We start from the raw sequence: 25,616 nt of genomic DNA, 5'->3' as shown, positions 1-25,616 counted from the left end.
ATCACTAATGACCAATGACACTGAACAAACTGACGTGGGTTTAAATACACATAGACAAACTGAGGTGCAGGTGTGTGCAGGTGTGGCCACAAACGAAGATCTTCTCACTGCACATAGCGGGCCAAACCACGTGACTGGCGAGAGGCGAGCATTCTGTGACATTAACTGAGAGTCAGTGCATTTAAGTTAACTGAGTCAATTTGAAAGAATTGAATATAGAGGAAAGTACAAATGTATTGTTTTTATTAAAATGTTCTTTCTTTGAATAGAAGCCAAGACAATTACATTTCAGATATTTTTCTACTAAATAAAATCAGTTTAATTTATATAGCACTTCTCTTACAGATATGCATTGTTCTTCTTAAACTGACTGACATAAAAGCAGAGAAATAAATTATAATACACTCAAACTGAGTGTAAAGGGTAAAAATGAGACCAGGGAGATCATAGATATTAATTCACAAATAAAATAAAACAAATTTTAAAAACCAAGCTTTAAAGTAAAATATTAAGTACACCATTAAGCAAGGAATATCGATAACATAATCTAACTGATAAGATAAATGTAGAAAAAAAGCCAATGCATCTTTTCTGTTGATTTCATATTATAGTGTTTAGCACTGAAGTAAAGAACAATAATCAAGCTTGAACAGTAGCAAATATGGAAAAGGAAACAACCATGTAAAGTTCAAATACAAAATATAGACACATATGCTATACCTAAGCTAAATAGAGGAAGAATTGAGCAAGAATATTATTCAAAACTAAAAAGGCTTATTAAAGCTTTTAAAGCCCATTAAACTCTTCTTCCTGAGAGAACGCAAACATTTAACAAAGGAAGGTTTTTATGAGTGCAATTCTAATGTGGGGCTTTAAAACACATTGGAGTATAATATAATGGGAAAAAAAACAACAAAACTTGACATTAAACACTGAACTAGAACAAAAATAATCTTCTCAAGCCAAAGTTTCAGCTTCTCTCAGTGTATAGCTTCTGGTATGCACATCAGGTTTGGCTGTAAAAGAGAAAATAATGACTATTTCCAATGCATGTCTTCTCCTAACAAAGTCAATGCCACACCCTTCTCTGCATGGTTACTCTGTGTAATTACCATATTTTTGCAATGTGATCCTATAGTACAACTATAAGCACAGTGAATGCCATGAGAAACCACCATATTTTGCTTTATAAAATGCATGCATTTTTATTTAAAATATTAATTTTGTAAATTTACATTCTATAACATATTATATGCTACGTTTTTGTACAACACTTAGCATTTTCAAAAAGGGTAATGGTTCCTTCTCTAAACTTAAAGGAAAACTGTAAAATGGGGAAAGAATTGTGTGGTTCCTACAATGCCCCATGCCTGAAAGGGCTAAGACTGCAATATAAGCCATTTTGAGTCAAGTTACTAAACATTTCCTTTTATTTACTTGTTTACTTTGTCCACTGCTTTTGTGTTTTGACCCATTTTTGTACTCCTTGGATTTATTTTTGAACACTGCCCTGTTTTCTGTATTTCTATTACTCTCTGGTGTATGTTTGATTTGTCTTTGTATCTCTGCTTTGTCCTAATCAGGAAGCACTGCCTTGCTACATGTATCCTGTTTTTCAGTGTGGTCCATTACAATAATGCATCTTTTTTCCTGTTATTGTTTCTGTACTTTGCATTTGGCAATATTACTGTGCTGCGTGAGACAGGCACTTTATTAGAAACACTGCCAGTCATTAGTGTAAGCCAGGAGTGTCAAACTCAGGCCCAGAATAGCAGGACCACAAGCATTTCAGAATTCACTGATCATTTAGCATACAGAGTCACCCATTACAGCCCTTCAGGAGATTGGTATTAACTGATATATAATCATGACAAATGCCAAACCACTGTGCAGTGCTCTATTAGGGCTGATGATTGAAATTTCTGCTCTAAATAAACCTAATTTCATTTGAATAAAACCAGTTTCCATTAGGTTCAAGTGTTGTAAAAAAGGTGTGTTTCATTGTGGGTGTGCACAGGAACAGCATTTTTGATATGTTTAAGCATTGGCTGGAAAAACAAATAGTGACAGATGGAGCTTGGGCTACTGTAGGCCTCCAACAGCAATTAGATGATGTATATGATTGGAAAAGTAACAATATTTCTTGTTTTTTTAATGGTTGTTTGCATTCGGTGAACTGCATGCATTTGGTGAACTGCATGCAACTAAATGAGGGTTCTTACTTCGAGCACTGTAGCATCTGACACCTAGAACAATTAACACAATCAGGAACAGAGATGCTGGCAGTAGAATACTGAGCAGTCTGAGCATGGACGGTGGAGCTTGTGAATCAGATTCTCCAGACACTAATGGAAGGGAGAGAGAGAGACTGATTTAGCATTATCAAACAATGATTTGCCTATGGAGGGAGGAAATATTAAAACATATTAGATATTAAAAACATTAAAAAGAGAGTGTCTCAGTTGGATTCAGAGTCTTACTGTGTTTCTGTTTAGATGAGAATATTTTCATGTGAACAGTGTACTTTAAAAATTTTTTTTTTTTTTAGCAAATTCAGAATATCAAAATATATTTTACCAAAGGGTCTCTTTATGATACAATATTAGACTTCGCTGCTTATTATTGCAAGTGCACAAAATTGAGATTTTAACAATTATATCTTTGGTTTACCATTTTGGATTCAGTAAAAATATTTAAAGAGCCTCACCCTGCACTGTGATGTTGACAGGATTACTGCTCCCTCCAGATTCAGACTGACACCAGTACACTCCAGTGTGAGCTGTGAAGAGAGAACTGATGGTGCATGTAGATCCTGTAACTGATCCCCAGCCTGATGAACAATCTGACACCCTCCCAATGTCTGTGTAACGTCTCACTCTCCATCCAGTAGATCCACTGTGGTCCTCACACCTCAGTAAGAGAGAGTCACCACTGAAGTGCTGAGTTATGCTAGGACTGATGATCAGAGAGACTCGGGGAGATATACCTGAAAAAGTAGAGAGAACACCTGTTTATATTATAAATTACATTATTTTTAGTTTATTTGTACAGTGAATGAAGGAGCTTTATCTGAAATGTCCTGTTTATCTGGAAATCTTGCATACTACAGTAAACTCTTGTTACTCCCTGGTAATATATAGACACATGTAAAAGATGTAGAGGTAATAAAATGGTAATGAAATAGACAAAGTTTCCAGATAAATAGAATGGTTCAAACAGAGGTCCTTCATCAGCTTGGTCCTTCTAAACAGAATATGTATTTCTGTACTTCCTCACCAGTGATCCATAGTGGCTGTTGGTTGCTGTACTGTGTCTGATAAGCTGGTTCTCCTCTCTCTGCTCTACACATATAAACTCCAGTGTGATTAATAGCAGCAGAACTGACAGTGTAGGAGCCTCCAGCTCCTCTGCTGCTGTTTGAGAGGAGCTTTTGATTATCACTGTACCAGCTGAATGTCCAGCCTGTAGAGGAGCCTCTAACCTCACAGGTGAGAGTCACTGTGTCTCCTTCAGTCAGCCAGCTCTGTGGAAACACGCTCAGTACCGCCTGGGCAGCACCTAGCTCATATAGAGTTCATACAGAGTTTCAAACTTGTTGCATGATATTAATGGGGAGTTGCCATGACAACACAGGAACAAATACCCAGACTCACTTGACAAAATAAGTGTAAGAGCATCACTGGTCTCTGTGCTCTGAGAGTCACTTCTTTGTCCTATGCAGGTGTATTTGCCACTGTTAGCCTCTGTAATGGACCTGATTTTGCACTGCTGTGATCTGCTGCATAAGTTGAATTTATAACCATCCTTATACCAGCTGTAGGTCCAGCTGGTGTCTCCTCCTCCCTGTATGTTGCATATGAGAGTGACAGTCTCTCTTTCGAATATAAGTTTATCAGGCTTTATGTTCACCACAGGTTTTGGTCGCTCTGAAAATGTTACGAAAACAAAAAAACAAAACAAAACAAAAAAACCCACACATTATGTTTGTATACATTTTGGTCTACCCGTAGCAAAATGTAATAAACATTCAAGTGAATAACATTACATTGAAATGAAGTTCTATCTATATCAATGTCTTCACACTCTCTTCAATATTGTGTGTAATATTCAATAATAATAATAATAATAATAATAATTACAAATATTGGGCACAACTACAACATATGGAGGTAACTGCACTTTCATTATCTTAGTTGTGATTTACAGTTTAACCTGAGTTTAAATCTGTGTGTCACCTGACTTCCTAATACCACTGCTGCATCCTTGGAGGCTGCATTCTTGGAAACTGCACATTTTCAATTTAAGCTAATCACAAATGTTGTCACTTAAAAATCTCACATCTCCCACTAGATTTTCACTGTATATGTGTTTAACCAAGGTGTATCTTAAACCTGCAAAAATGTGATTTTACTGAGATTTAAGACAATTATTTTAACTGAAGCACATCTTCACCTCAAATATTTTTAATATTCCATAGGCTCTATATAGTTTGATACCTATCCACTTTAAAGGGATTCATGGCTTCTTTTAACTAAATGCAATATTGCTTAATAAAACACATGGTACTATAAACCTGAGGAAGCATTAATTGTTGCAGTGCTGATTAGGCTTGTTCAGAATTTTTAGCTCAACAGTTAAAGTACTTGGCTTATAATTGGAAGGTTGTTGGTTCAAGCCCCACTGCTGTCAGTGTTGGGCTCCTAAGCAAGCCCCTTAACCCTCATTTGCTCAAGTTGCACTCAATAAATTGTCATTCTAATATAAAGATGGCATTTGTTCAGGTTATACCTATTATTGACTCAAAAGGCAAACTGTAAGAGGCATGCAATTTATTTAATAGTGGCTTGGCAGTAAGCACGTTTGCCACTCAGCACTAGGGTCCCTATCTGGGTGGAGTTTCCATGTTCTCTGTGTGTCTGTCGGAGTTTTCTCCAGAGTCTCTGGTTTCCTCTGACAGTCCAAAATATACTTGGTGGTTAGGTAAAATTTGGCTACCATAACAATTGTCTTGGTTTGCACATATGCATGCCTGTGTGTGTGGGTCTGCCTGCATGCCTAGTGATGGATGTGTTTTGTGTGTTTTTAAACCCTGCAGTAACTGGTTTAACCTTCGTTAAACTGAGACTATCTGAGTCCACCCCCCGACCCCCTCTGTGGTACCTGCAGCACATAGCCTTTGTGTTCTTTGTTTATTGTTTTATTGTTGATTTTGTCTCCACTCAGTCTTGTGTTTTGTTTACTTTGCCGCTAACATTCTTTGTCTAGTCACTTGTTAGTCTGCATTTTTCCCCCTTGTGTTGCTGTTTGTCCCTCTTCCTATGTGTATCTTAGATACTGTTACAGCTCCAGAGGTCTCCAATGATGGATTTATGGATTTAACAGACTCGCAGCTGCTTTTGTGTCCTGTCTCACTGTCACTGCAGCACTGAACCCAGTTCTACACTGCACACAGTGCACAATCAGCACTGATTTTGTCATTTTCCCCCAGGGTTTAACTTACCTAAACTGAAAAGACCTGTGTCCGCTTTTAATATAGAAGCTGACGCTTTTTCCCAAAAATACTTAGAATTAAGATTGATTACAACTTGAGCTATTGAGGGTTAAGGGTCTTGCTCAGGGGCCCAACAGGGGCAAACTGGTGGTTGAGGGGCTTGAACTGGCACCCTTCTTATTACTAGTTGTGTACCCTAACCATTATTAATGCATAATCCATTGTATATAACAGCCAACAATGGCCAAGGAGAAGGTATTGTATACTTTTTGTAACAGTCCCCTACCCCCCTTCTCCTTCATGTTGTGAAGAATGCCACATTGCTTTGTGTTTTTGTTTCATTTCTCTGTTGACATGTCACCATGTGCATGTGTGTACCTTTCCCCCACATGTTGCCTCACCCTCTTGTTAGCCTGTTCCTTGCTTCACCTGTCCCTAGTTCTTTCCCCAATCAGTGTGTCTAACATCTTAAGTGTTGATTATTGTCTGCTGTGCTTCATGAGTGTTTGCATACCACTCATTGTTGTTTCATTCCTTGTTTTTTTCATTTTTTCATAATAAATTCTTGTTCACACTGGAGACTCACATCTGTATCCTACCTCTTTGTCACTCCTCACCTACATCAAAATCACATGTATAGGGAGAGTTGCTTTTACAAATTCTTTAGAGACTGTCATCTATTAGGTTATGATAGAAATTTTAAATGTTCATAAAAAGTTTGTCAGTATTTTTACTGATGAGTAAAAGGTCTTTGATACATTTATTTAGCAAGACAATAATGGATCTGTCTTCCCCTTTGTAGATCTTCCAAGCCAATGATTTTTGTTTAGTTCTTAAGAAAGTATTCTCTGTCTTTTTAGCAGCAAGTGTTGAAGGTGCTTGCATTCACCTTTTAAAACATCACATAAATGTAAAGGGCCCTGATGGAACAAGAACATTCGTTCTTTCCATGGTAGCAATGACTTCTAAAATAAACAGAATGGTTATCTAGAATTTTTATTTTCTAACTCATGGAAAAACAGAAATAAGAATGACTCTGGAAAGCCTGTAATATTTTGAATAGCAGGCTTAAGAGAGTCAAGATATCCACATAATATTTCTTATGTCTGGATAAACTATTTTAAAATCAAAAGTCTTACTGGTCTAACTGTTCACTTCTTACTCTTCACTGAGCATGTTTCCAAATATAAGGATGCTCTAAACACCACCTACTGTCTTTTCTATTCTGACCTTATAAATACTGGCTGTCATAGGCCTACAATTTTCTTGAATACCATAAATAAAACTTCTTCAACCTCCCTCACCACACAACTCTAACACTTCTGCCCATGTAAAATCTGTCTGGCTTACTTTCAGGATAAAACTGATAAGCTTTATATGTACTTCCCTTTGGTAACTCCCTCCTCTCTTTCACAAGCCCATGTCTCTGATATTTGATAACTGTCTCTCTGTACCTCTGTCAATCATTCCACTGTCTTTGAGATTATTTCTAAATCATTTTTGTGTCTTTCTTAACTTGATTCAGCTCTAACTGCTATTCTCAAATCTTCTGTCATTTCTGCTCCTATTGCACATCTGACTAACCTGTGTTTCTCATTAGGTACTGTCCCCTCTTAAAACAGCTGTGGTCAGTCCCATACTAAAGAAACCTGGGTTATATTTGTCCTCACTGGCCAATTACAAACCAAACTCCCAAACTACCATTCCTAGCTGAAGTAATAGAAAAAGTTTTATCTGCACAGCTACAAGCCCTTTCAATCTGTATTTTTCACCCTGCATAGCACTGAGCTTGCCCTTCTAAAAGTTGTCAGTGATTTGTTGCTGTCAACAGATGCTGGGTTTCTCAACATTCTGGTTCTCTTAGATCTAACAGCAGCTTTTGCTACTGTTAATCATGATCTACTCATTTCTAAACTGTCATCTGTTGGCATTACTGACCTAGCAATTAAAAAGGTTATGGTCATATCTTGCCAATAAACAACAATCCATCACACTAGGCTCTCAAAAATCATCTATGGCCTCTGTTGACAAGGACTACTCCAGGAATCTGCTCTTGGATCTCAACCTCTTCATCATATATATTTCTCCTCTTCATCATATACACTTCCTCACTTGGCCAGATTATTCATAATCATGCTTTTAAATTTCACTGTTCTGTTGATGATATTCCGATCTACATCAGCACTGCTTCTCCCACTGCTTCTGCCCAAGCTCTGAGTTCATGTATTGCAGAAGATTTAATTCTCTGGCTGCATAATAACTACCTAAAAGTCAATGCCGATAACACAGAAGTTTTTCTAGTTGAACCCAAATCACTACTTTCCCATGTCTCGAATTTCTCTGCTGATAATGAAGGTGTTGCTATCAAGCCAGCCCAAATTATTAAAAACCTCGGGTGTCTTTTTGATTCCTCACTCACCTTTGAATCACGTTGTTAAGCACTGAAACTGCATTTTACCATCTGTGTTATATTGCACGCTTGCACCCTATGCTCAGTGATAGTGACTCTAGAATGTTGAGTAATGCCTTCATTTTCTCCCATATTGATTATTCTAACTCTCTTTTCTATGTCCTTCCTCTCAAACTGATCAAGCATCTCTAGCGCATCCAGAACTCAGCAGCTAGAGTTCTTACATCTACCAAACACACTGCACATATTACACGTTCTCCAGTAATTGCACTGACTTCCCATCATTTCACATAAAAAGGACAAAATTATTCTTCTAACCTTTGAAGCTCTGCACGATCTGGTTCCAACCTATCCTTCCGAACTTATGCTCCCATATCGTCCCTCATGCACACTTAAATCTTCCAACTCTGGACCTCTTACTGTTCCCCAAGCTTGACACTCAACCATAGGTGGGAGATCTTTCAGTGCCAGCGCATCCAGACTTTGGATCTTTCTGCCTCAGTCTCTCTCTAACTGCTTGACACAATCTTGTTTCAAATCCTTGCTTATCTTTTCTTCTCTTTACCCATCTTAATCTCTCTTCCTATATCGCTATTTTAAAAAAATATTACGTATTGTTAAGGGTGCTTGGATTTGTGAAAGGTGCAATAAATATTGATCAATTAACAATTAACAGTTAATCAATTAACTTAAACAGTCATACTCACCCGTTACTTTGACCAAGAGCACATCACTGTAGTGTGTGTAGTAGACTGGATTTCCTCTGCCGGCTCTACATCTGTACTTAACTTCATCAGAGGGCGTCATTGAGCTGATGGTGTAGGAGCTTGTTGCAGTGCTGGTCTCATTCTCAGGGTTCTGTGTATGTTTGGACCAGTAAAACCTCCATCCAGCAGACTGCTTCAATTTACAGTACAGAGTCACTGGGTTTCCTGTGAGTGCAGCTCCTTGAAGGTTGGATGTGAGTTCAGGTTTAGTTTTCACTGCTGATGGAGTTGAAGCAAATGGTTCAGGCCATAAAGTCGCAGAATTACCTGGTTACCTAGTCACTAATGTTATAATATCACTAATGTTTTTTGTATTATCACTCATTTTACAGAGTATATATATGACACTTATATGCTCACCTTTTACAGTGAGGGTAACATTATTGTACTGTGATGCGCTTGGTCTGTCATGTCGCTTTCCTTGACACCTGTATTGTTCTCCATTAACCACAGCATCTCTGCTTATGGTGATAGTATCTCTGTTTACAGTGTAATGCACTGACTGAAGCAATACAATCCATTGATTCAGGTTATTTCGTTTATACCACTGATATGTCCAGCCATCATAGTCTTTAACCTCACATTTCAGAGTGACTGATTCTCCTGTGAACACAGGACTCTGTGGATCCACACTTATTGTAACTCTGGGTAAAGCTGTGGAATTACAAAGGAGACTACATTGACTTATACAGCTAGAATAATGTCTAACATTGTCAATAAAAAAATACATTATAACAAATATTAATTTATTGGAGTATTTAAGTGAATAAAGTTCATGACTTTGAGTTCACCCTTTGTAATGATGGTAGCAGAGGTGCTGTACTGTGTTGTGCTTGGTCTGTGATATCGCACTCCTCTACACCGGTACGCTTCCCTGTCTACTACAGCATCTTCCCTGATACTAAGACTGTATCCTTTCACAGTATAATTCTCAGATGGAGTCACTGAAGTCCATGAGGAAGTGATTGTTTTAAACTTGTACCACTCATATTTCCACCCATTATAACCTGCAACCTCACACTTCAGAGTTACTGACTCGCCAGTGAACACAGGACTTCCTGGCCACACAGTTACTGTAGCTTCAGGAGTAGCTGTGAGAACAAAGGGGAAAGAAGAGATTAACAGTCAGACATTAAGTATAACATCCTAGGAATCTTTGTATTTTCATCTAAACAAGCAATATAAAACAGCTTATTATACAAAACACCTCATTATACAAAATACTTTCCACTGCTGTAAAAAAAGCTCCTCTCTGTAACATAAGAAGGAGTGAGGCAAAGTGAAGTTGCTGAGGTGCATGACTTTTAACGAGAGATGACAGATACTCAAGAGTCTGAGATGTAAATGTGACAGCAACTCAAAAACAGATAAACAAGCTAAACTAAGAACAGGTTTTTACAAAACAAAATAGAACACAGGCAAAGTATAAACATATTAATCAGGGGAACTTGATAAGGAACTAACTAACAAAGGAAATAAACTATACACAAGAGAACATGCACGAGAACTATACACAAGAGAACATGTTCTTGCATGAGCAAGAACAAGACATACTGGAGGATAAAGGGAATGGCCAGGGGAGAGGAAACACAGGGATCTGATGAGAGAGAAACGAGGAAGAGGTGTACCTACTAAGGGGTGGAGACTAGAAACAAGGGAAGGCTAAACAGGAAGTAAAGCAAAACAAGCAGCATGGGAGTTTGCCAGTGCAGTATACATGTGTTTTATGGATCTGGAGAAATATAACATATCCCCAGACATGTTCCCTAGAGGTGTTCCAGGAGTATGGTGTAGGAGATCTGGTAATGAGGGCCATTCGTTGCTTGTATTCTCAGAGTGAATACAGTCTCTGCATTCTCGCCATTAGGTAAAGCTTTTTGTGCAGAGAGGTTGGGAATTATCCAAGGGTTCACCTTTTTTTCACTCCTGTTTGTGTTATTCATAGACAAGATAGTAAAGCATAGCCAAGGACAGGAGGGCTTCTGGCAGAGTAACCGGAGGTTGAACTTTATAGCTGAGCTATAAAGTGAAGCTCTCAATTTACTAGTGGATCTTTGTCTCCACCTTTACGTGTGGTCTTGAAATCTGGGTAATGACTAAAAGAACAAGATTGCACAGTGCTTTTAAAGAGCCACAAGCCCAGGCTGTAAGGCAAACCCCATTGATTTCTCGCAGTCATATAAAGAGCTCTCATGATCTTAATTCACTATATGTGATGGCATTATACATTAACTCGTTGATCCCAATTACTGATTACCACACACTTCATCAATACTAATACATTTTGGTTGTTCTCAGGGTAAAAGATAAACTAGTTCACATCTATTTTAATGCTCCTTGATGTTCTTTCAAGTCACTCTAACCTTTTGAGTTCTTCTCACTTATTTGGGAATTACATTTTTTTAATCAAGCATCAAATTAAACCCTTTGTTTTCCATCCTTGGGCAATGTTCATACGTCAAGCGACATCTTTAACTCAGGTGGTCTTTGATTATTTCAGGATCTCTGTGTTTATGTTCTTCCTGCCACTTCTCATTTTCAGTACACAAGGCTCTGCTTATCTCTGCGTGCTTATAGCATCCCATGGAACTCTGAACCAGTTTTTCACACCTTACCTCAACATTCGAAAAATTCGTCACAAGGCTTGGTCTCTAATTTGTAAAACTGAACACTGAAAAGATAATCATACTCACCAAATACAGTCAGTGACACTGCATTACTGGCCAGAGAATCGGTGGAGCCTTTTGAGTCTTTAACTTCACAGATGTAATTGCCAGCATGAAACTGTTCAACAGAACTGATGCTGTACTCCATTTCATTGCTGACAGGAGTGACTGAACCCTCTTTCTTCCAGTGATACTGCAAATTATAGACACCTTCTCCTTTTCCTATGCCACATGTAAGAGTAACATTCTCTCCCATAAACACCGGTTCATTAGGATTTATGGAGGCCACAACTTTTGGTATCTCTGTGGAAAGATGACACAATATCCTCCTAGCAAAAGACCATGGATGATATTTCTTAAACATAATGCACTTCCATACTCTACTCACACCAATAATTTGCATCATTAACAAGATCAGCATTAAGTTGTTTGGGTACTATAGTATCCAATTGAGACAAGCTTCAGATGTACACTATAGATTCTATTTTTATCAAAACGTTCAGTGTAACCTTAATGGAAAATGGATGGTCATGCCAAATGGAGATGTAACTGCACCACTTTCTATAGACAAGACTCACAGACTGGCATGACTGTTTAATTTTTATTAAGATGATAAGTCATACTCACTTTCCTCAAATCACTTATCTCTAAATGAAAAATTTTACATTCAACATGTGGTTTACACTGTTGTGCAAATGCAGTGGTCTCATATAAAACCTGAATATTTTTCTGATTATAAACCAATTCAGAAAATAAAATGTATATAAATTACCTTGAGTTTCTCCACAATGGATAAGTACAATCAGCACTAAAAGTAGAGAAACATGGGACATGATGCATTAATATGCAATATTGTTTGGAATTCCACGCAGAATGAACAGAAATGTCTGAAAGTGTAATGTAGTTGTAGTAGGAGAATTTAATTAAGTCAGTGTGTGTCTATTCTTACCACTATTTACAAACACTGACTAGATTTCCAGCAGTGGTCACCTGTGAGATGTTGGTGCTGTGAGAAATCTTCATTCAAAACAATTTGATTAGAATATATTTTTTTAGATTTAAAAAATATATTTTACTGTTGCTCATTGTATAATTACAAATTTCATTTGTTTGAAAACATGAAGTCCTTACAGGAATAACTGAGAAAACTGCTACTCAAGAAATACCCAAATCTAGATGTGGTAGTTATCCTCTATTAGCCTAATGCATACAGAGTTCTCTAAAAAACTTGGCTGATCTAGGCTCAGTCATTTGTTTGCATGCCCTGAATGTAACCATGACTCTCAGCATCTCTAAATGAGTCAGACATAATGAAGAGAAATGTATTCCTAAACAAATTATTATGACTTTAATCAGCATAGTGGTCTAGTTATGGTTACTCTCTTCTAGAATGACAAGATCATGGATGGATGTCTCATGGTCTCCCTGCTTGGTTGTTGTGTTTCTAATGCCATGTGGTTTTGTTTTCATTTGTGTTTCATTTTTGTCCCTGACTTGTCTGTTTTTCCTATTCCTCTGCCCTTTGTGCCCACCTGTGTCTCTAAGCATCATATGTATTTATACCCCATGTCTTTCTCCCTTATTTTGTCTGTTATTGTTTTGTTCCCTGTTCTGTGTTGTGGTTTATTCTGGTTATGGCCTTTATGTTATCCAGTTTTGCTTCTGTAATTTCTGATGCTTTTACTATGGACTGCTTCAATATTTGGATTACACTTAATAAACATTGCTTGGTTCACCACTCTGCCTATCCTCCCACACTGCAAAATCAACTAAACATTTTCCTTGTTTCCTCAATCCTACTTATTAATGGTGGTAATAATTTTCATATTGCACAGCAGTACAGCTCTACAAAACTAACATATCAAATTACTTAAAAAAGTCAAATTTTGAAAAGGCTGGCTGCTTGGAGACCAATTGGACCAGTAGTTTCAGGTTGGCATTACTGTGCTGTGTGAACAATGTAATTACTAAATTGATAGGAACCAAAAAAAGACAGGGAAAGAAAAGATGTCTTTGATGTTACTGAATTTGTCCCATTTAGCTCATGCTAATTGGCTAACATAGTTGCTTGTTCTCTATAATAATAATTAGTTATGTCCTCCAACCTATGACAGCCATTTCTAGTGTCTGAACAATGTGCATAAAATGATACCTTGAATTTAAGCACAGAAGATGTTCTGGTGGTCCAAAATATTTGAGAGTTTAGATATTTGAGGTTAGATAAATGTAGACAGTAGTATCTAGATGTTACACATCAAATTACATGACTGGTACCTATGTCTACACCTACAGAACCAAACTTTCTATATGTAACTTCTTAATTTTGGAAGGGTGTTCCAGTGAATGAAGCAATGCAGACTCTGTAGATCTATTTAAATCCAGATGAAAAACATTCTTGAAAATCAAATATATAAACATTAACAATCAATTCAGTTATTTGTCAACTTTTTGTATCTCAGCTTTTGATGCCATTTAATGGATGAGTGAAGATTGATCTGAAACTAAATTGTCAAACAGTTTTTCCAAAAAATAAAAAATAAAAAATGTTATGGCAGTTTTTTAAAATGGTGGATTTTGACAACTCTCACCTTATTTTTGGCATGTCTCAGGCCACAATTAGGATACAGAGACACACAAGTGCTGTTTTGAAAGGCAATAAAGTGCTTTACAAGTGTTTCTTTTAATTTTCAATAGTTTTTTTGTGCATCAGTCCCAAGTCTAATTATACAGGCAAACATAATTCTAATGAAAATGTAAAGAGAACATTTACTCACAGAGCTCAGAGAAAGGCCCAAGTTCCATACTGTCCCACTAATGATTCAGTGCTAAAGACTTTCCTATTTTCGTCCAGTCACATCACACATTTGAGAGACAGAAATTGGGAAGGGGAAAGGTTGGGGGTAAAGTTGTAATCCAAGTTTCAACAATTCTGAGATCAATCAAATTAGATGGATTCTGTTTAATCCACTGGAGAAGGATTAACATTGCAATATTGTGTAATTAATATATTTCAAATTAACAATACCTTTTTACTAACTCAGTTATAAGCTCATATTAAGACCAATAAAAATACTTTGAGACAATGCTGGCAATCACAGAACTGGCATTAATTATGCACTGAACTATAAAAGCAGCCAGTAGCCACTACATATATATTGCTATTGCTCTCTGACATACACCAAGGAATGAATTTAGCTGGAGAGTGGATCTGTAATTAAGGGGGTTCCCCCAATCACAAGTTTTTCAATCTATGCACAAAACAACAACAATAACAACAACAAAATGCAGAGATGCTAATTCACACAAACAGACAAAATAATTATTAACAAAATAAATTAACATATAGTTAGAGAATCACAAAATCATATAAAATTCAAATAAAATGTAATACAAAACACTAGTTACTATGTGTAATATATGACACGATTCAAATCCACTTGTGCCCACAAATAGTTGCAGTCTCACTCAATGTATATGCCCCAACAAACCAGAATTACACATTACATAGACAGGACCAGAGACCTCCACATCAGTGGAATGCTAGCAAACTACACTGTCTTGCCAAAAAAAAAAGGTCACCACCTGAATTTAACTAAGCAAATAGTTAAGAGCCTCCTATTGGATAATTACTGCATGGGAGATTATGTTTCAGATGGCAATAAGTTATTTACCCCTAACTGATGCAGTGAGTAGCTTCTCATTTGTTAAACAACCATGTTGAAAGACACATCCTGTGGTTGTGGGAAAGATGTTAATCTGTATCATAAGTGTCAAATTATTGACATGCATCAAGCAGAGAAAACATCTAAGGAGATTTCTGAAACTACTAAAATCAGGTTAAGAACTGTCCAACGCGTTATTAAAAAGTGGAAGGACAGTGGGGAAACATCATCTTCGAGGAAGGAATATGGTCGTAAAAAAATCTTGAATGGTCGTGATCGTTGGTCACTTAAATGTGTGGTGAGATCAAATCGTAGAAAAACAGTAGAACTCAGGGATATGTTTAATAGTGAAAATAAGAGCATTTCCACCCGCACAATGTGAAGGGAACTCAAGGGATTAGGACTAAACAGCTGTGTAGCCTTAAGAAAACCACTTGTCAGTGAGGCTAACCGGCAAAAATGGCTTCAATTTGCTAGGGAGCATAAAGATTGGACTCTTGAACAATGGAAGAAGGTCATGTGGTCTGATGAGTCCAGATTTATCCTGCTCCAGAGTAATGGGTGCATCAGGGTAAGAACAGAGGTGGCTGAAGTGATGCACCCAACATGCCTAGTGCCTACTGTACAAGCCTATGGGGGCAGTCCTATGATCTGGGGTTGCTGCAGTTGGTCAGGTCTAGGTTCAGCAACGTTATGTGCTCAAAGAATGAGGTCAGCTGACTACCTGAATATACTGAATGACCAGGTTATTCCATCAAAGGATTTTTTCTTCCCTGATGGCCCGGGCATATTCCAAGATGACAATGCCAGGATTCATTGGGCTCTAATTGTAAAAGAGTGGTTTAGGGAACACGAGACATCACTTTTACACATGGACTGGCCACCACAGAGTCCAGACCTGAACCCCATTGAGAATCTTTGTGCATTGGTCCAAATCTCTGATCATCAATACAAGATCTTGGGGGAAAATTAATGCAGCTCTGGACAGAAATGAATGTTGTGACACTGCAGAAGCTTGTGGAAATGATGCCACAGCAAATGCATGCCGTAATCAAAGCTAAAGGCGGGCTAGTGTGTGACCTTTTTTTTGGCCAAGCAGTGTATAATCACAGAAAAAGGAATTAACACAAAACAATAATATTGTTATCAAACAAATGAAAATAAAAAAGAAGTAAATAACTGTCAAAGTATTTAAAAATACAAACAAAAGTATTAACATAAAAGAAATTCAATCAATAAAAAGTGTTCAGACAAACAATAACGGAAGCCCATGTAGGTTAAAAAAGCAACTGTGTGTACACTACTTGGGGAATGTTTAGAACTTTGAATGTTCACATAATTAAAGGATTTCTTGCATTTAACTTTTGAACTGCTTGAAATGGGGTTAAAAATAATGAATGACCCCTCTTATCCATCTCCGTGAAGTTGAGACAAAAAATTATTGTTGGCACAAAATTTGAGATATTATAACATTTTTACGTCAGTGTTAGTCAGTGTCTAGGAGTTACATCATTGTAAGTGTAATGTGTAATATATATATTTAAAAAAATCATATAGGGAGGACTTTTGGTCCAGCTCAAATCAATGCAAACATAGCGCAAAAAAGACACTTATTTGGTTAGATTTCCAGTGTTTACTGTATTGTGATGCCTGTCCTACCAATAGATGTACTGAAATATAACAATGTAGTATCTCAAAAAAATGAACAATAAATAATACAGCCTAAACAATTGTTTTTTTTTATGGAACAAATTGGTACAAACACAGCACAAACAAATAACACAGAGGCCTGTGTTACAGAAGGCTCCCTCCCACATCCCCACCCACCCCCGAGCCATCGGCAAGAACATGCAAATATTTAGCCAGGCTCAAAGCAGCTTCTAGACTGTCCATGTTATTAACTTAATATACTGCCAGTACAATGTTATTATTATACTGCTTCTTTTGATGATGTAGCTGTCACATATTGTGTTGTGTTGCATATTATTATTTCTCATATAATTTGTACACTTAATTTATTTGGGGCTGCACATCTACATACTTCTGCACTGCTCACACACTATATATGGAAACTGTCTGTGTGATATTTTTCTGTCCAATGTGTTTGTTGTTTCCATTTACTGTACTGGGCTTTGAGTTCAGTTTCAGAAACAAAACACACATACGTGGGCTCAAGCAGGGCCATACAATTTAATATTGTCCCTGCATGACCCATAGACAAGTCTGAATAATCGAATCAAATAATGAAAAAAATTCCATGGCTGTGGTTTGCTTTATGCATAATTGATTTTGAAATAAAAAATATACTCTGTACTGTGAATATGCTCCACATGCTCATATTCTATTGAATAATGAAGGATTATCTTATTGTGATTATGGCATAGACATATTAGCAGTACATAAAGCGTTCAATATCTCCACCATTTATTTAAAAAATGTCTTTTGATGCTCCTCTAGCACCAGTCTCCCAAGCTGACATAAACATACAATATACAGTAAAAATTAAACAACAGTAACATAACATGAAAAGGGACTTTAATAAATTACACTCACCTTGGACTCCTTTATACGCCAGCATCAGACCTAAGAGACACAAAGCAAGTTGGGAAACATAGAAAAAGCCAAGACAATGGGTCTGACCCACATGCAGGAAGTGAACAGTAAGCAAGAGGAAAACAAACTCAGAGGTCCAGACTTAGCATTTCAGTTTAAAGGTACATGTACAGAGCATAGTATCAATTAACTTTTTTATCCAGCATATTTGAGACCATTAATACAAGTTGTACATTTGTCCAGATTAATAGCAATTACAGTGTTTGCATCGTGAGCACTGCTATTATCCCTCATACTACTTATTCTTATACATTTTTTTCCTTCACATAATTCTCCTAAAACCTTTCTATAATAAAGTCAGCTAAAACTGCTTAATGTACAGACTCCATTTAAACGTTTGCAGAAGCAGCTTACCTGGTAGGGCAGGTAGCGCAAAATGCACACATTCTGTCATATATAGGGTTAGGCTATAATTTACACCCACAAATACTTCTATACATCCAGATCCTAAACTACCTTTTTAAAATAACACAACCTGCTCACACTAAAGTTCGCTTTATAATAAAAAAGATAATAAAGACAATTTCTAATGAGTCACTGCACTACAGTCTAGCGCAACTCTAGGTTGACTTGAGTGGAGAGAGTTTTTAGTGGTTACAGGACTCGGTTTGGGTTCAGTTTTGTTGTGACCTGCTATAACTGTGTATATTGGAGCACAATCTTTTGGTGATAGAACTATCTACAGCATCGTGTAACTCTGTCTATTAGTTCAAACTGCCTTTGCCTGCCTTAAGTTGTGGCTAACCCGCCCTAGCTAGCCCAAAGGTAAACATCCTGTGTTAAAAAAAGGAAACAGTTCACACTGGTTGGCCTTCCTCCAACAACCTGTACAAAGATACAATAAGTCCTGAGTCCTTTGGCAAGCCTAGAAAGTCATAACTGCACCAGCTCGCACATACCTAACAGCATTAATCAAACTCCGCCTTAGAGCCTCTTGTACTGCTCAACAGGAACCATCATCCCTTGACACAGAGAAAAGATATGCACTGGCTGTCTTTGAGCGAAGACTGAAGACTCACCTCTTCATTGAATCACTCAGCACTTGTGTGTCTTTTCCATTCTAGCCAGGGCTTGCAGTATTCTAAGCACTGACCTATTGTCACCAGTGTTATTATAGTTTTAAAATTTTCATTATTTTAAGTTTTATTTAGTATTTTATTGTTTGTTTACTTCTGTTTAGTTATTGTTCATTTTAAGAGTGCATATTTTTATCTTTGTTTTTGTTTTCTGTAGAATAATTTTAGTTTTGAACAGTTTTGAGTGTACTTAGTTTTAGTTTTTAATATTTATTATGCAAGCTGTGATAACAAGAGCACAGAAGGCCTGAAGGGTAATGCAACGTTGTGCTTATACAAGATTTTTTTTAAGATAAAATCAATTGTATTGGTCATCCTCTACCCTGCTCATTAACAATCATCTTAAGGCCCCAGTACCGTAGGTCTTATACTGATTTCTTATTACTCCGTTTCCTATGATGCACAGTGAATAATGGAATGACATTTGAATGTACTGACTGTTACTATGCCACAGTGTGTGTATGCAGTAACCAAGTGTGTAGTCAAACACATCGAACAAAGACAATCAGCTTATATCCATGTTTACACAGGTAGTCAACTCTTTCATTGTATTCATAAACAACCTGGTATGGCTGTGTGATAATTGCATTTGCAACATGGGTAGGAGCATCACATCCACCCCATTGTCCTGCAAAAAGGTTTTTCCTTAATGACAACACAATGGTATTCAGATACACTGGCAGAATAATTTGAAAATGAAACACTATAATGTATATATATTTTGTTTGTTTTGTTTTGATAATGGACACTTACATTTACACTCTGGCCTTCTCCATTGCCCATTTATACACTTTGCTGACGCAGTTCCCACAAACCTATAACCTTTGTTACATGCATAGACAACCCTGCTGTTGTTAGGATACCATACTTTTAACTGGTGCAATGGTTTAGCATGTGGAACTTCTGGTGCAACACAGTCAATTGCATCTAGGACAGAAAACAGAAAGGCATTGATGCATTTCAGGTGCTACATTTCTAATTTACAAAAACATTCAATCCGTTCAACTTCAAAAATGATGGTGTGTCACTTCCAGGTTATATTTTCATGTTTTCAAATGACCATGGTATACCTATAAATTGGATAACATGAATTTTACAATTCCATAAACTTGAGTTCATTATAAGCAATGTCTGTGTCAGGGTGATGATATTAGCATGTAAACAGCAAGAACAAATTAATAATTATATATTTATTATACTGAGGCCCTCATCTGCTGGGAAAAAGTCCTTACCGATACACTGAGGGGTCTGTGACCATTTGCCATTATCACATCGGATCATCCCCCACCAGGACTTAGCTGTAGGTTTTAGGCTGATGTTACAGCCATAGTAAACACTAGAATCGTGTTCGTAGATTTCCTGCTGAGGGACTAGAAAACCATTTCTGAGTGTAGGACTCTTACAATGTTTTGAACCTGTCAAAGACAATATAAAGATTTCAACTGATTTAAGCAATACTGTCTCCAATCTGCTGTTGTGTTATGTATAGGGTTAACATCCAAGACAGAATAGTAAAATCTGAAGCATGAATTCATAAAATGACATTCAATGATTAATTAAGCTTTTTTCATACAAGAGGATCAAATTATTAATTATTTCTACAAATGTAAACAATAATTTCTAATAAAAAAAAAGAAATACAAACTGCTATTGAATTTGCATTATTTAAGAAAGCTAAACAGACTGCTGCAAAACCCTTACCTCCCACAGCCTGAGAAAACCAAATGCAGAGAACCAGAATAGTGATTTTCATTTTCTTCTCCTCAGCCCACAGCATAACCTTTGAGTTAAAATGAGATTCAAACAACTAACGTACCCAGTACGAATTATTTACCCTTTGACTCCTGTTACCAGAAACCACACATGAAATTTCATCATTGGAAACTTTGTAATTGGAGCATGACCTGCTCTTATGTCATTCTGAACTAATTTTGTCAGTTGTTTTTTAAATATTTTATTTGGAATTTGATATACTTGATTTGTTTTGACAAAGTATTTGAATATTTGCAGTATTGAAATAACACAAAATGAATAAAATTAAACTTCGACACCAAAGGTCAAAAGACGCAAGATGTAAAAATGAAAGCAAAATAAATAGTTAGGGTTAGGTTATGATAAAGTGAATGCCACAGTGGCAGGTGAAGACACTGATTTCGATCAAGGAACTGACACAAACACTTGTATCAGATCATGGCTACAGACTGAGTCTTATCTCTCTAGCTTGTTAGTACTTATACAACTGTACTGAACCTCAACAAAAAATTCAATAGCTAGCTAATGATCTGTGCAGTCTTTCTTAGCTAGCTACCTAACTAGCTATTCTTTGCAACTGATACAAGCTAGGTTAGTATAGGTAGCTATCTTAGTTCTCACTGCAAAAAACGCTGGTTATGCAGTGTACTGGTTCAGCTACCATCTCAGCCCCAGTTTTAGGCTGCTTTGGTTAGGTGGGGTGAGGCAGTAAAACATAGTGAAACTTTTTGAAAGCCAGAACTATGTTCATGGGTTTGTGGAGGGATGTGATGAAAATAAAACAACTGAAATGCAAAAGAATAACAAAAGATAGGTATGCGTTTCTCTAATCTAAGATTAGTTGAAATGGGTTTTAGAACATAGGAAGTGAAGCATTTTCATCACACTAATTTCACTTGAGCACTGATTCCTCCATGTTTCTGAATAAAAGAAGGTAATATAAAACAGACAGGCTCCCTAGAGAGGCTGTGTGTTGTGTTGGATGGAATGAAGGAAACCAGGAAAAGCAAAATTGTGGTGCATCAGCTGGTGGCGCTGTTTTACTGGCCAGCTTGTCTCTCTCTGGGCTTGCGACAGGCAACGGTTTCTTCAAAAAAATATAACAGTAATCTATTCAAACAGCTCCGTTTCTTAATGCCGCTGATAAAAGTTACAGGCAGTATTATCTCCAAAAGTCTGGGTACAAAATGGTTGGTAAGTATCTTAACTTCACCTTATAAATGTAATAGCTTTTAATTCACAACAATTCATTATTGGCATGGCAATCATTGATCAACCTAATAAGCATATCTGTACTGAAAACATAAATGCTATGTCTTATAAATACATAATATATACACCCGACATAAGCCCAATTGAGCTTTTATGGCATGTGGTGTAGAAGTCCATTTGCATCAAACATCCTGCAATTACAAATACCACAGACCTGTGGGTGGCTATCCAGACAGCATGGCTCAGATATCTTCCATCCAGTTGTGGAATTTATGCCATGTTGAGTTACTGCACAGTGCCAGGCTAGAGATGGTCCTACACAACGGTAGTTCCTATCCCATGACTTTTGTTACTTCAGTGTAATTCTACATTAAATTTTACATTGACTGTAGTTTTTAGTTTAGGGTGTAAGGGAATTAATCTTGCAGATCCTTCTCATTTCATTTTATATATATATATATATATATATATATATATATATATATATATATATATATATATATATATATATATATATAATTTATTTATTTACCATCCTCTTTATTAGGTACAGCTGTTCAACTGCATGTTAACATTTACATTTACAGCATTTAGCAGATGCTATTATCCAGAGCAACTTACAAAAGTGCTTTGTCCTAGCCAATACAGTACAGTAGCCAGTACAGTTTACATCCTACTGTACCTACATCCCAATACATCCTAGCCAGTACAGAAGGTTAGATAATCTAGAATATTGTAGAAATACAGGGATCACTGCTGATACCTAGAAGTGCAAAAATACTTAAGCTCTACAATAAACAAGCAGTCAAAGGAGCAATAAACAATACCTTGCAATAAGTAGTAATTCAGTTAGTTAACATAGGAGCAGGGTCAGTGGTCATTTAAATATTCCACAAATAGAGCAAGCGGAAGTTCATTCTACCATCTAGGAGCCAGGACAGAGAACAGTCTCGATGCTTGTCTTCCATGAGACTTGAAGCATGGTATTTCAAGCCAAACCGTACTTGTGGTTTGAAATACTCGGGTTATGGATTGGGCTTTGTCCATTCACATCATGTATGGAGGGGCTGGTCCATTTTTGGCTTTGTAGGCCGGCATCAAGGTTTTAAATCTGATGCAGGCAGCTACTGGAAGCCAATGAAGGGAGCACAGCAGTGGAGTGACGTGAACTTTGGAAGATTGAAGACAAGTCATGCTGCTGCATTATGGACAGGTTGTAGATGTCTGATGGCTCTTAGAGGAAGACCAGAAAGTAGAGAGTTGCAGTAGTGCAGCTTTGAGATGACAAGAGACTGCACAAGTATGCTATGAAGGAGAAATCTGCAAAACCGGGTCAGATTTGAATCATAAATTGAGAACGACAACTGGTTGTCCAAAGTTATGTCCAGTGACACCAGCGAGTTCTCGAAGGAAACTGAGGTCATGGTAAGGGCTGGGAGTTCCTGGGATGTACAGAAGCTTGGTTTTACTGTTTTACTCACTTAACACAAATATCTAATTAGCCAATCATATGGCAGCAACTCAATACATTTAGGCATGTAGACATATCAAGGAGACCTGCTGAATTTCAAATCATACATGCATGTATCAAATTAAAGTTATTGATTAGATCTATCTAATGGCAAAAAGACACAAATATTAACCACTTGTTAAGCTATGTTAATAAACCCAGACAGGCCCAAGTATAGCAGAAATTTATTAAAATTTAAACTACTGTACAGCAAAGCAGTGACTTTTATCTGGCTTCTGTCATGCTGTGATAGTTTACTTCCCATGTCCTGTCTTACAATGATTGTTTAGTGAGTCATCTTTTTTTTTGTAATGATCAGATTCAAATTTTGAACCCCATTAAATAGTTTGATGCCTCATCATGTACATTGGAGTCAAAGCCATAACTTCAGGCAAATCTGTATTTACCTAGAGAACAATTTTGGAGATTTCAATGCTCTTGAAAATAAACAAAAAACAAGGACAGCAAGAAAATATAAACAGACAAGGGAAAAGAACATATGTCAGGATATGTACTTGCAGAATCCTTGATAAAACTCCAGCGTGAAAGTCTTTCAAAGCAATCATTTAGATGGAGAGCAAATTTTACAATGCTGTACAAGCAAAATATATTTCCTCTTCATTTTTAACATGATTTTGTAATTGTTATTTGCGAATGTTTTCATTTAGCTAGCTAAGTAGCATGGCCTAACTTATGTTAGCTAACTAGCTGGCCAGTAATGGATCCAACAGATCATTCTTCACTAGCATCTTCTCTAGCATCAAACATTTAGCGTTACATTTAAGCTAAATAACGTTGCATAGCTAGCTAGCTAGCTAACCAAAATTTTACTAGCTGGATAGGCTATGCAATCTTTTTTTTTTTTTTTAAACATTTATTTTTTATTTATTTTATTTTTTTTAATTTATTTTTTTAGCTATTTAGGTTAGCTAGTTAGCTAACTAAGATTTACCAATTACTTGCTACTGATAGAAGCTGGGATAGCTAACCTAGTTAGCTTAGTTTTCCAAAATAGTGGTTGTAATAAAATACAAACATTTGTACAGAGCTGTCTACATATCACCAAGATATCCATTGGTGTCCTTGTGACTTTAATTTCAAATTCTGCTTTGCATTCTGACCAAGCGTCAATTCTTTTTGTAGGACTGACTTTTCTCAGAGTAAAAATCAGGTAGCTTCTGTTACCTAGCTACATAGAAATGCTGGGAAACCCAATTCCTGGCCACATGTTCATTTCGATCAATTTGAGTTGAAATTTTGAATTAGGATGGATTGCTGTCAAGTACAACTGCCCAAAATGAGCCCATGTTTAAGATCCATTTCAAATTATTTGTACATCTGTACCATAACACAAGTTATCTTAAGTTGTACATATAACACAATGGTAATTCAGGATTTAAATTGAAGTACACAATTGAGCCAAGACATTTATTCACATCCAGGATTTTTCCATCATTTAGGTTGGGGAACATCTAATGTAGAAAAAATGTGCCTTTTATTTTGGGGGTTTATAATATGTATGTGGATGCTAGGTATTAAATGTCAGTCATTCTCTACATTTCCTGATTCACCAGGGTCTTAAAAGACAAGGTACAAAAGCAGACACACAAATGTAGTCAGGAGCTACAAACTATTTCCACTAGGTGTCCTCTTCCCCAGAGTCCTTGCTAGAAACTCTCAGCTTCCTGCTCATCATGACCTGCAGCTAAAGTAAGCCTCTTCCTTTCCATGATTTCCAAAAGTGTTACAGATCAGGTTATCCATGAAGAAATATATATATGACTTCATAAACTGCACCAAACGGGCTCAGAAACATGCACTCTACAATGTTATAGCTATAATGGCTAGAGTGCAGTAGGGGTCTGTTGTTTTTTCACATTGCCCACCCTCACTCAGTAGGTGACCATTCAAAGCAAGTGACCTGTCTACATCATCTGAGTGAATACCATTTGTTTGAAAAGGTGTAAGTCACTTCTGAGACTACAGCAAATCACCTGTGAACACCATCATGATCAGTGCTCATGCCATAGGTGCTCATGACTGGCACTGGCACATCACCTTTGTAACATTGCCTGTCTTCAATGCAGTTTTGAGTACTGCAACGCTCCAATTATTGATCTGACAATGTAACTGTACATAAACAGACATGCTTGTGGAGTAGTATTATAAGTTTTAATACACATGTTTAGGGATATGTAGTACAAAACAGGGATTTTATATGTCGTAAATGCACTATATAAATAACAAATATGATGACAAGTCTGTACTTGAGTGAGTGTGTATAATTTGCTTCATGAGCCAGTTGTTGAGAGGGACCACTAACAAGTTATACAGTACTACTTGTAGACTGAATGCATGCGAGTGGGAGCATTTCTTAAAAAGCTCATATTGTAAAAGTAAGACACAAAAACCTTCCCTAGCAAGATGCGGCAAACACACAGGGCATGGCAAGAATGA

The 25,616-nt window shown here is 36.9% G+C and overlaps 1 protein-coding gene across 3 annotated transcripts; it reads right to left on the bottom strand.

Annotated features, from left to right (window-relative positions):
- Positions 1-226: 226 nt before the first annotated feature.
- On the bottom strand, positions 227-17,647 carry LOC113567610 (Fc receptor-like protein 3). 3 transcript variants are annotated; one of them, XM_035536672.1, is made up of 12 exons: positions 17,550-17,637; positions 14,109-14,171; positions 12,107-12,142; positions 11,362-11,637; positions 9,460-9,759; positions 9,029-9,322; positions 8,609-8,887; positions 3,654-3,926; positions 3,277-3,558; positions 2,708-2,986; positions 2,223-2,345; positions 227-1,016 (listed from the first exon to the last, which is right to left on the bottom strand). In XM_035536672.1, exons 2-12 carry the CDS (start codon positions 14,134-14,136, stop codon positions 958-960), a joined length of 2,229 nt encoding a protein of 742 aa, XP_035392565.1. In that variant the 5' UTR covers positions 14,137-14,171; positions 17,550-17,637; the 3' UTR covers positions 227-957. The 3 variants fall into 3 exon arrangements, with proteins under 3 accessions (XP_035392565.1, XP_035392567.1, XP_035392566.1); XM_035536674.1 differs by having other exon boundaries at positions 8,609-8,848; XM_035536673.1 differs by lacking the exon at positions 14,109-14,171 and having other exon boundaries at positions 17,550-17,647.
- Positions 17,648-25,616: the final 7,969 nt, after the last annotated feature.

The sequence above is a fragment of the Electrophorus electricus genome, chromosome 19, assembly GCF_013358815.1.
Source record: "Electrophorus electricus isolate fEleEle1 chromosome 19, fEleEle1.pri, whole genome shotgun sequence".
In the NCBI taxonomy this organism is placed as follows: domain Eukaryota; kingdom Metazoa; phylum Chordata; class Actinopteri; order Gymnotiformes; family Gymnotidae; genus Electrophorus; species Electrophorus electricus.
The sequence above is the reverse complement of the archived record's forward strand: the minus strand, read 5'-3'. Positions and strand labels throughout refer to the sequence as shown.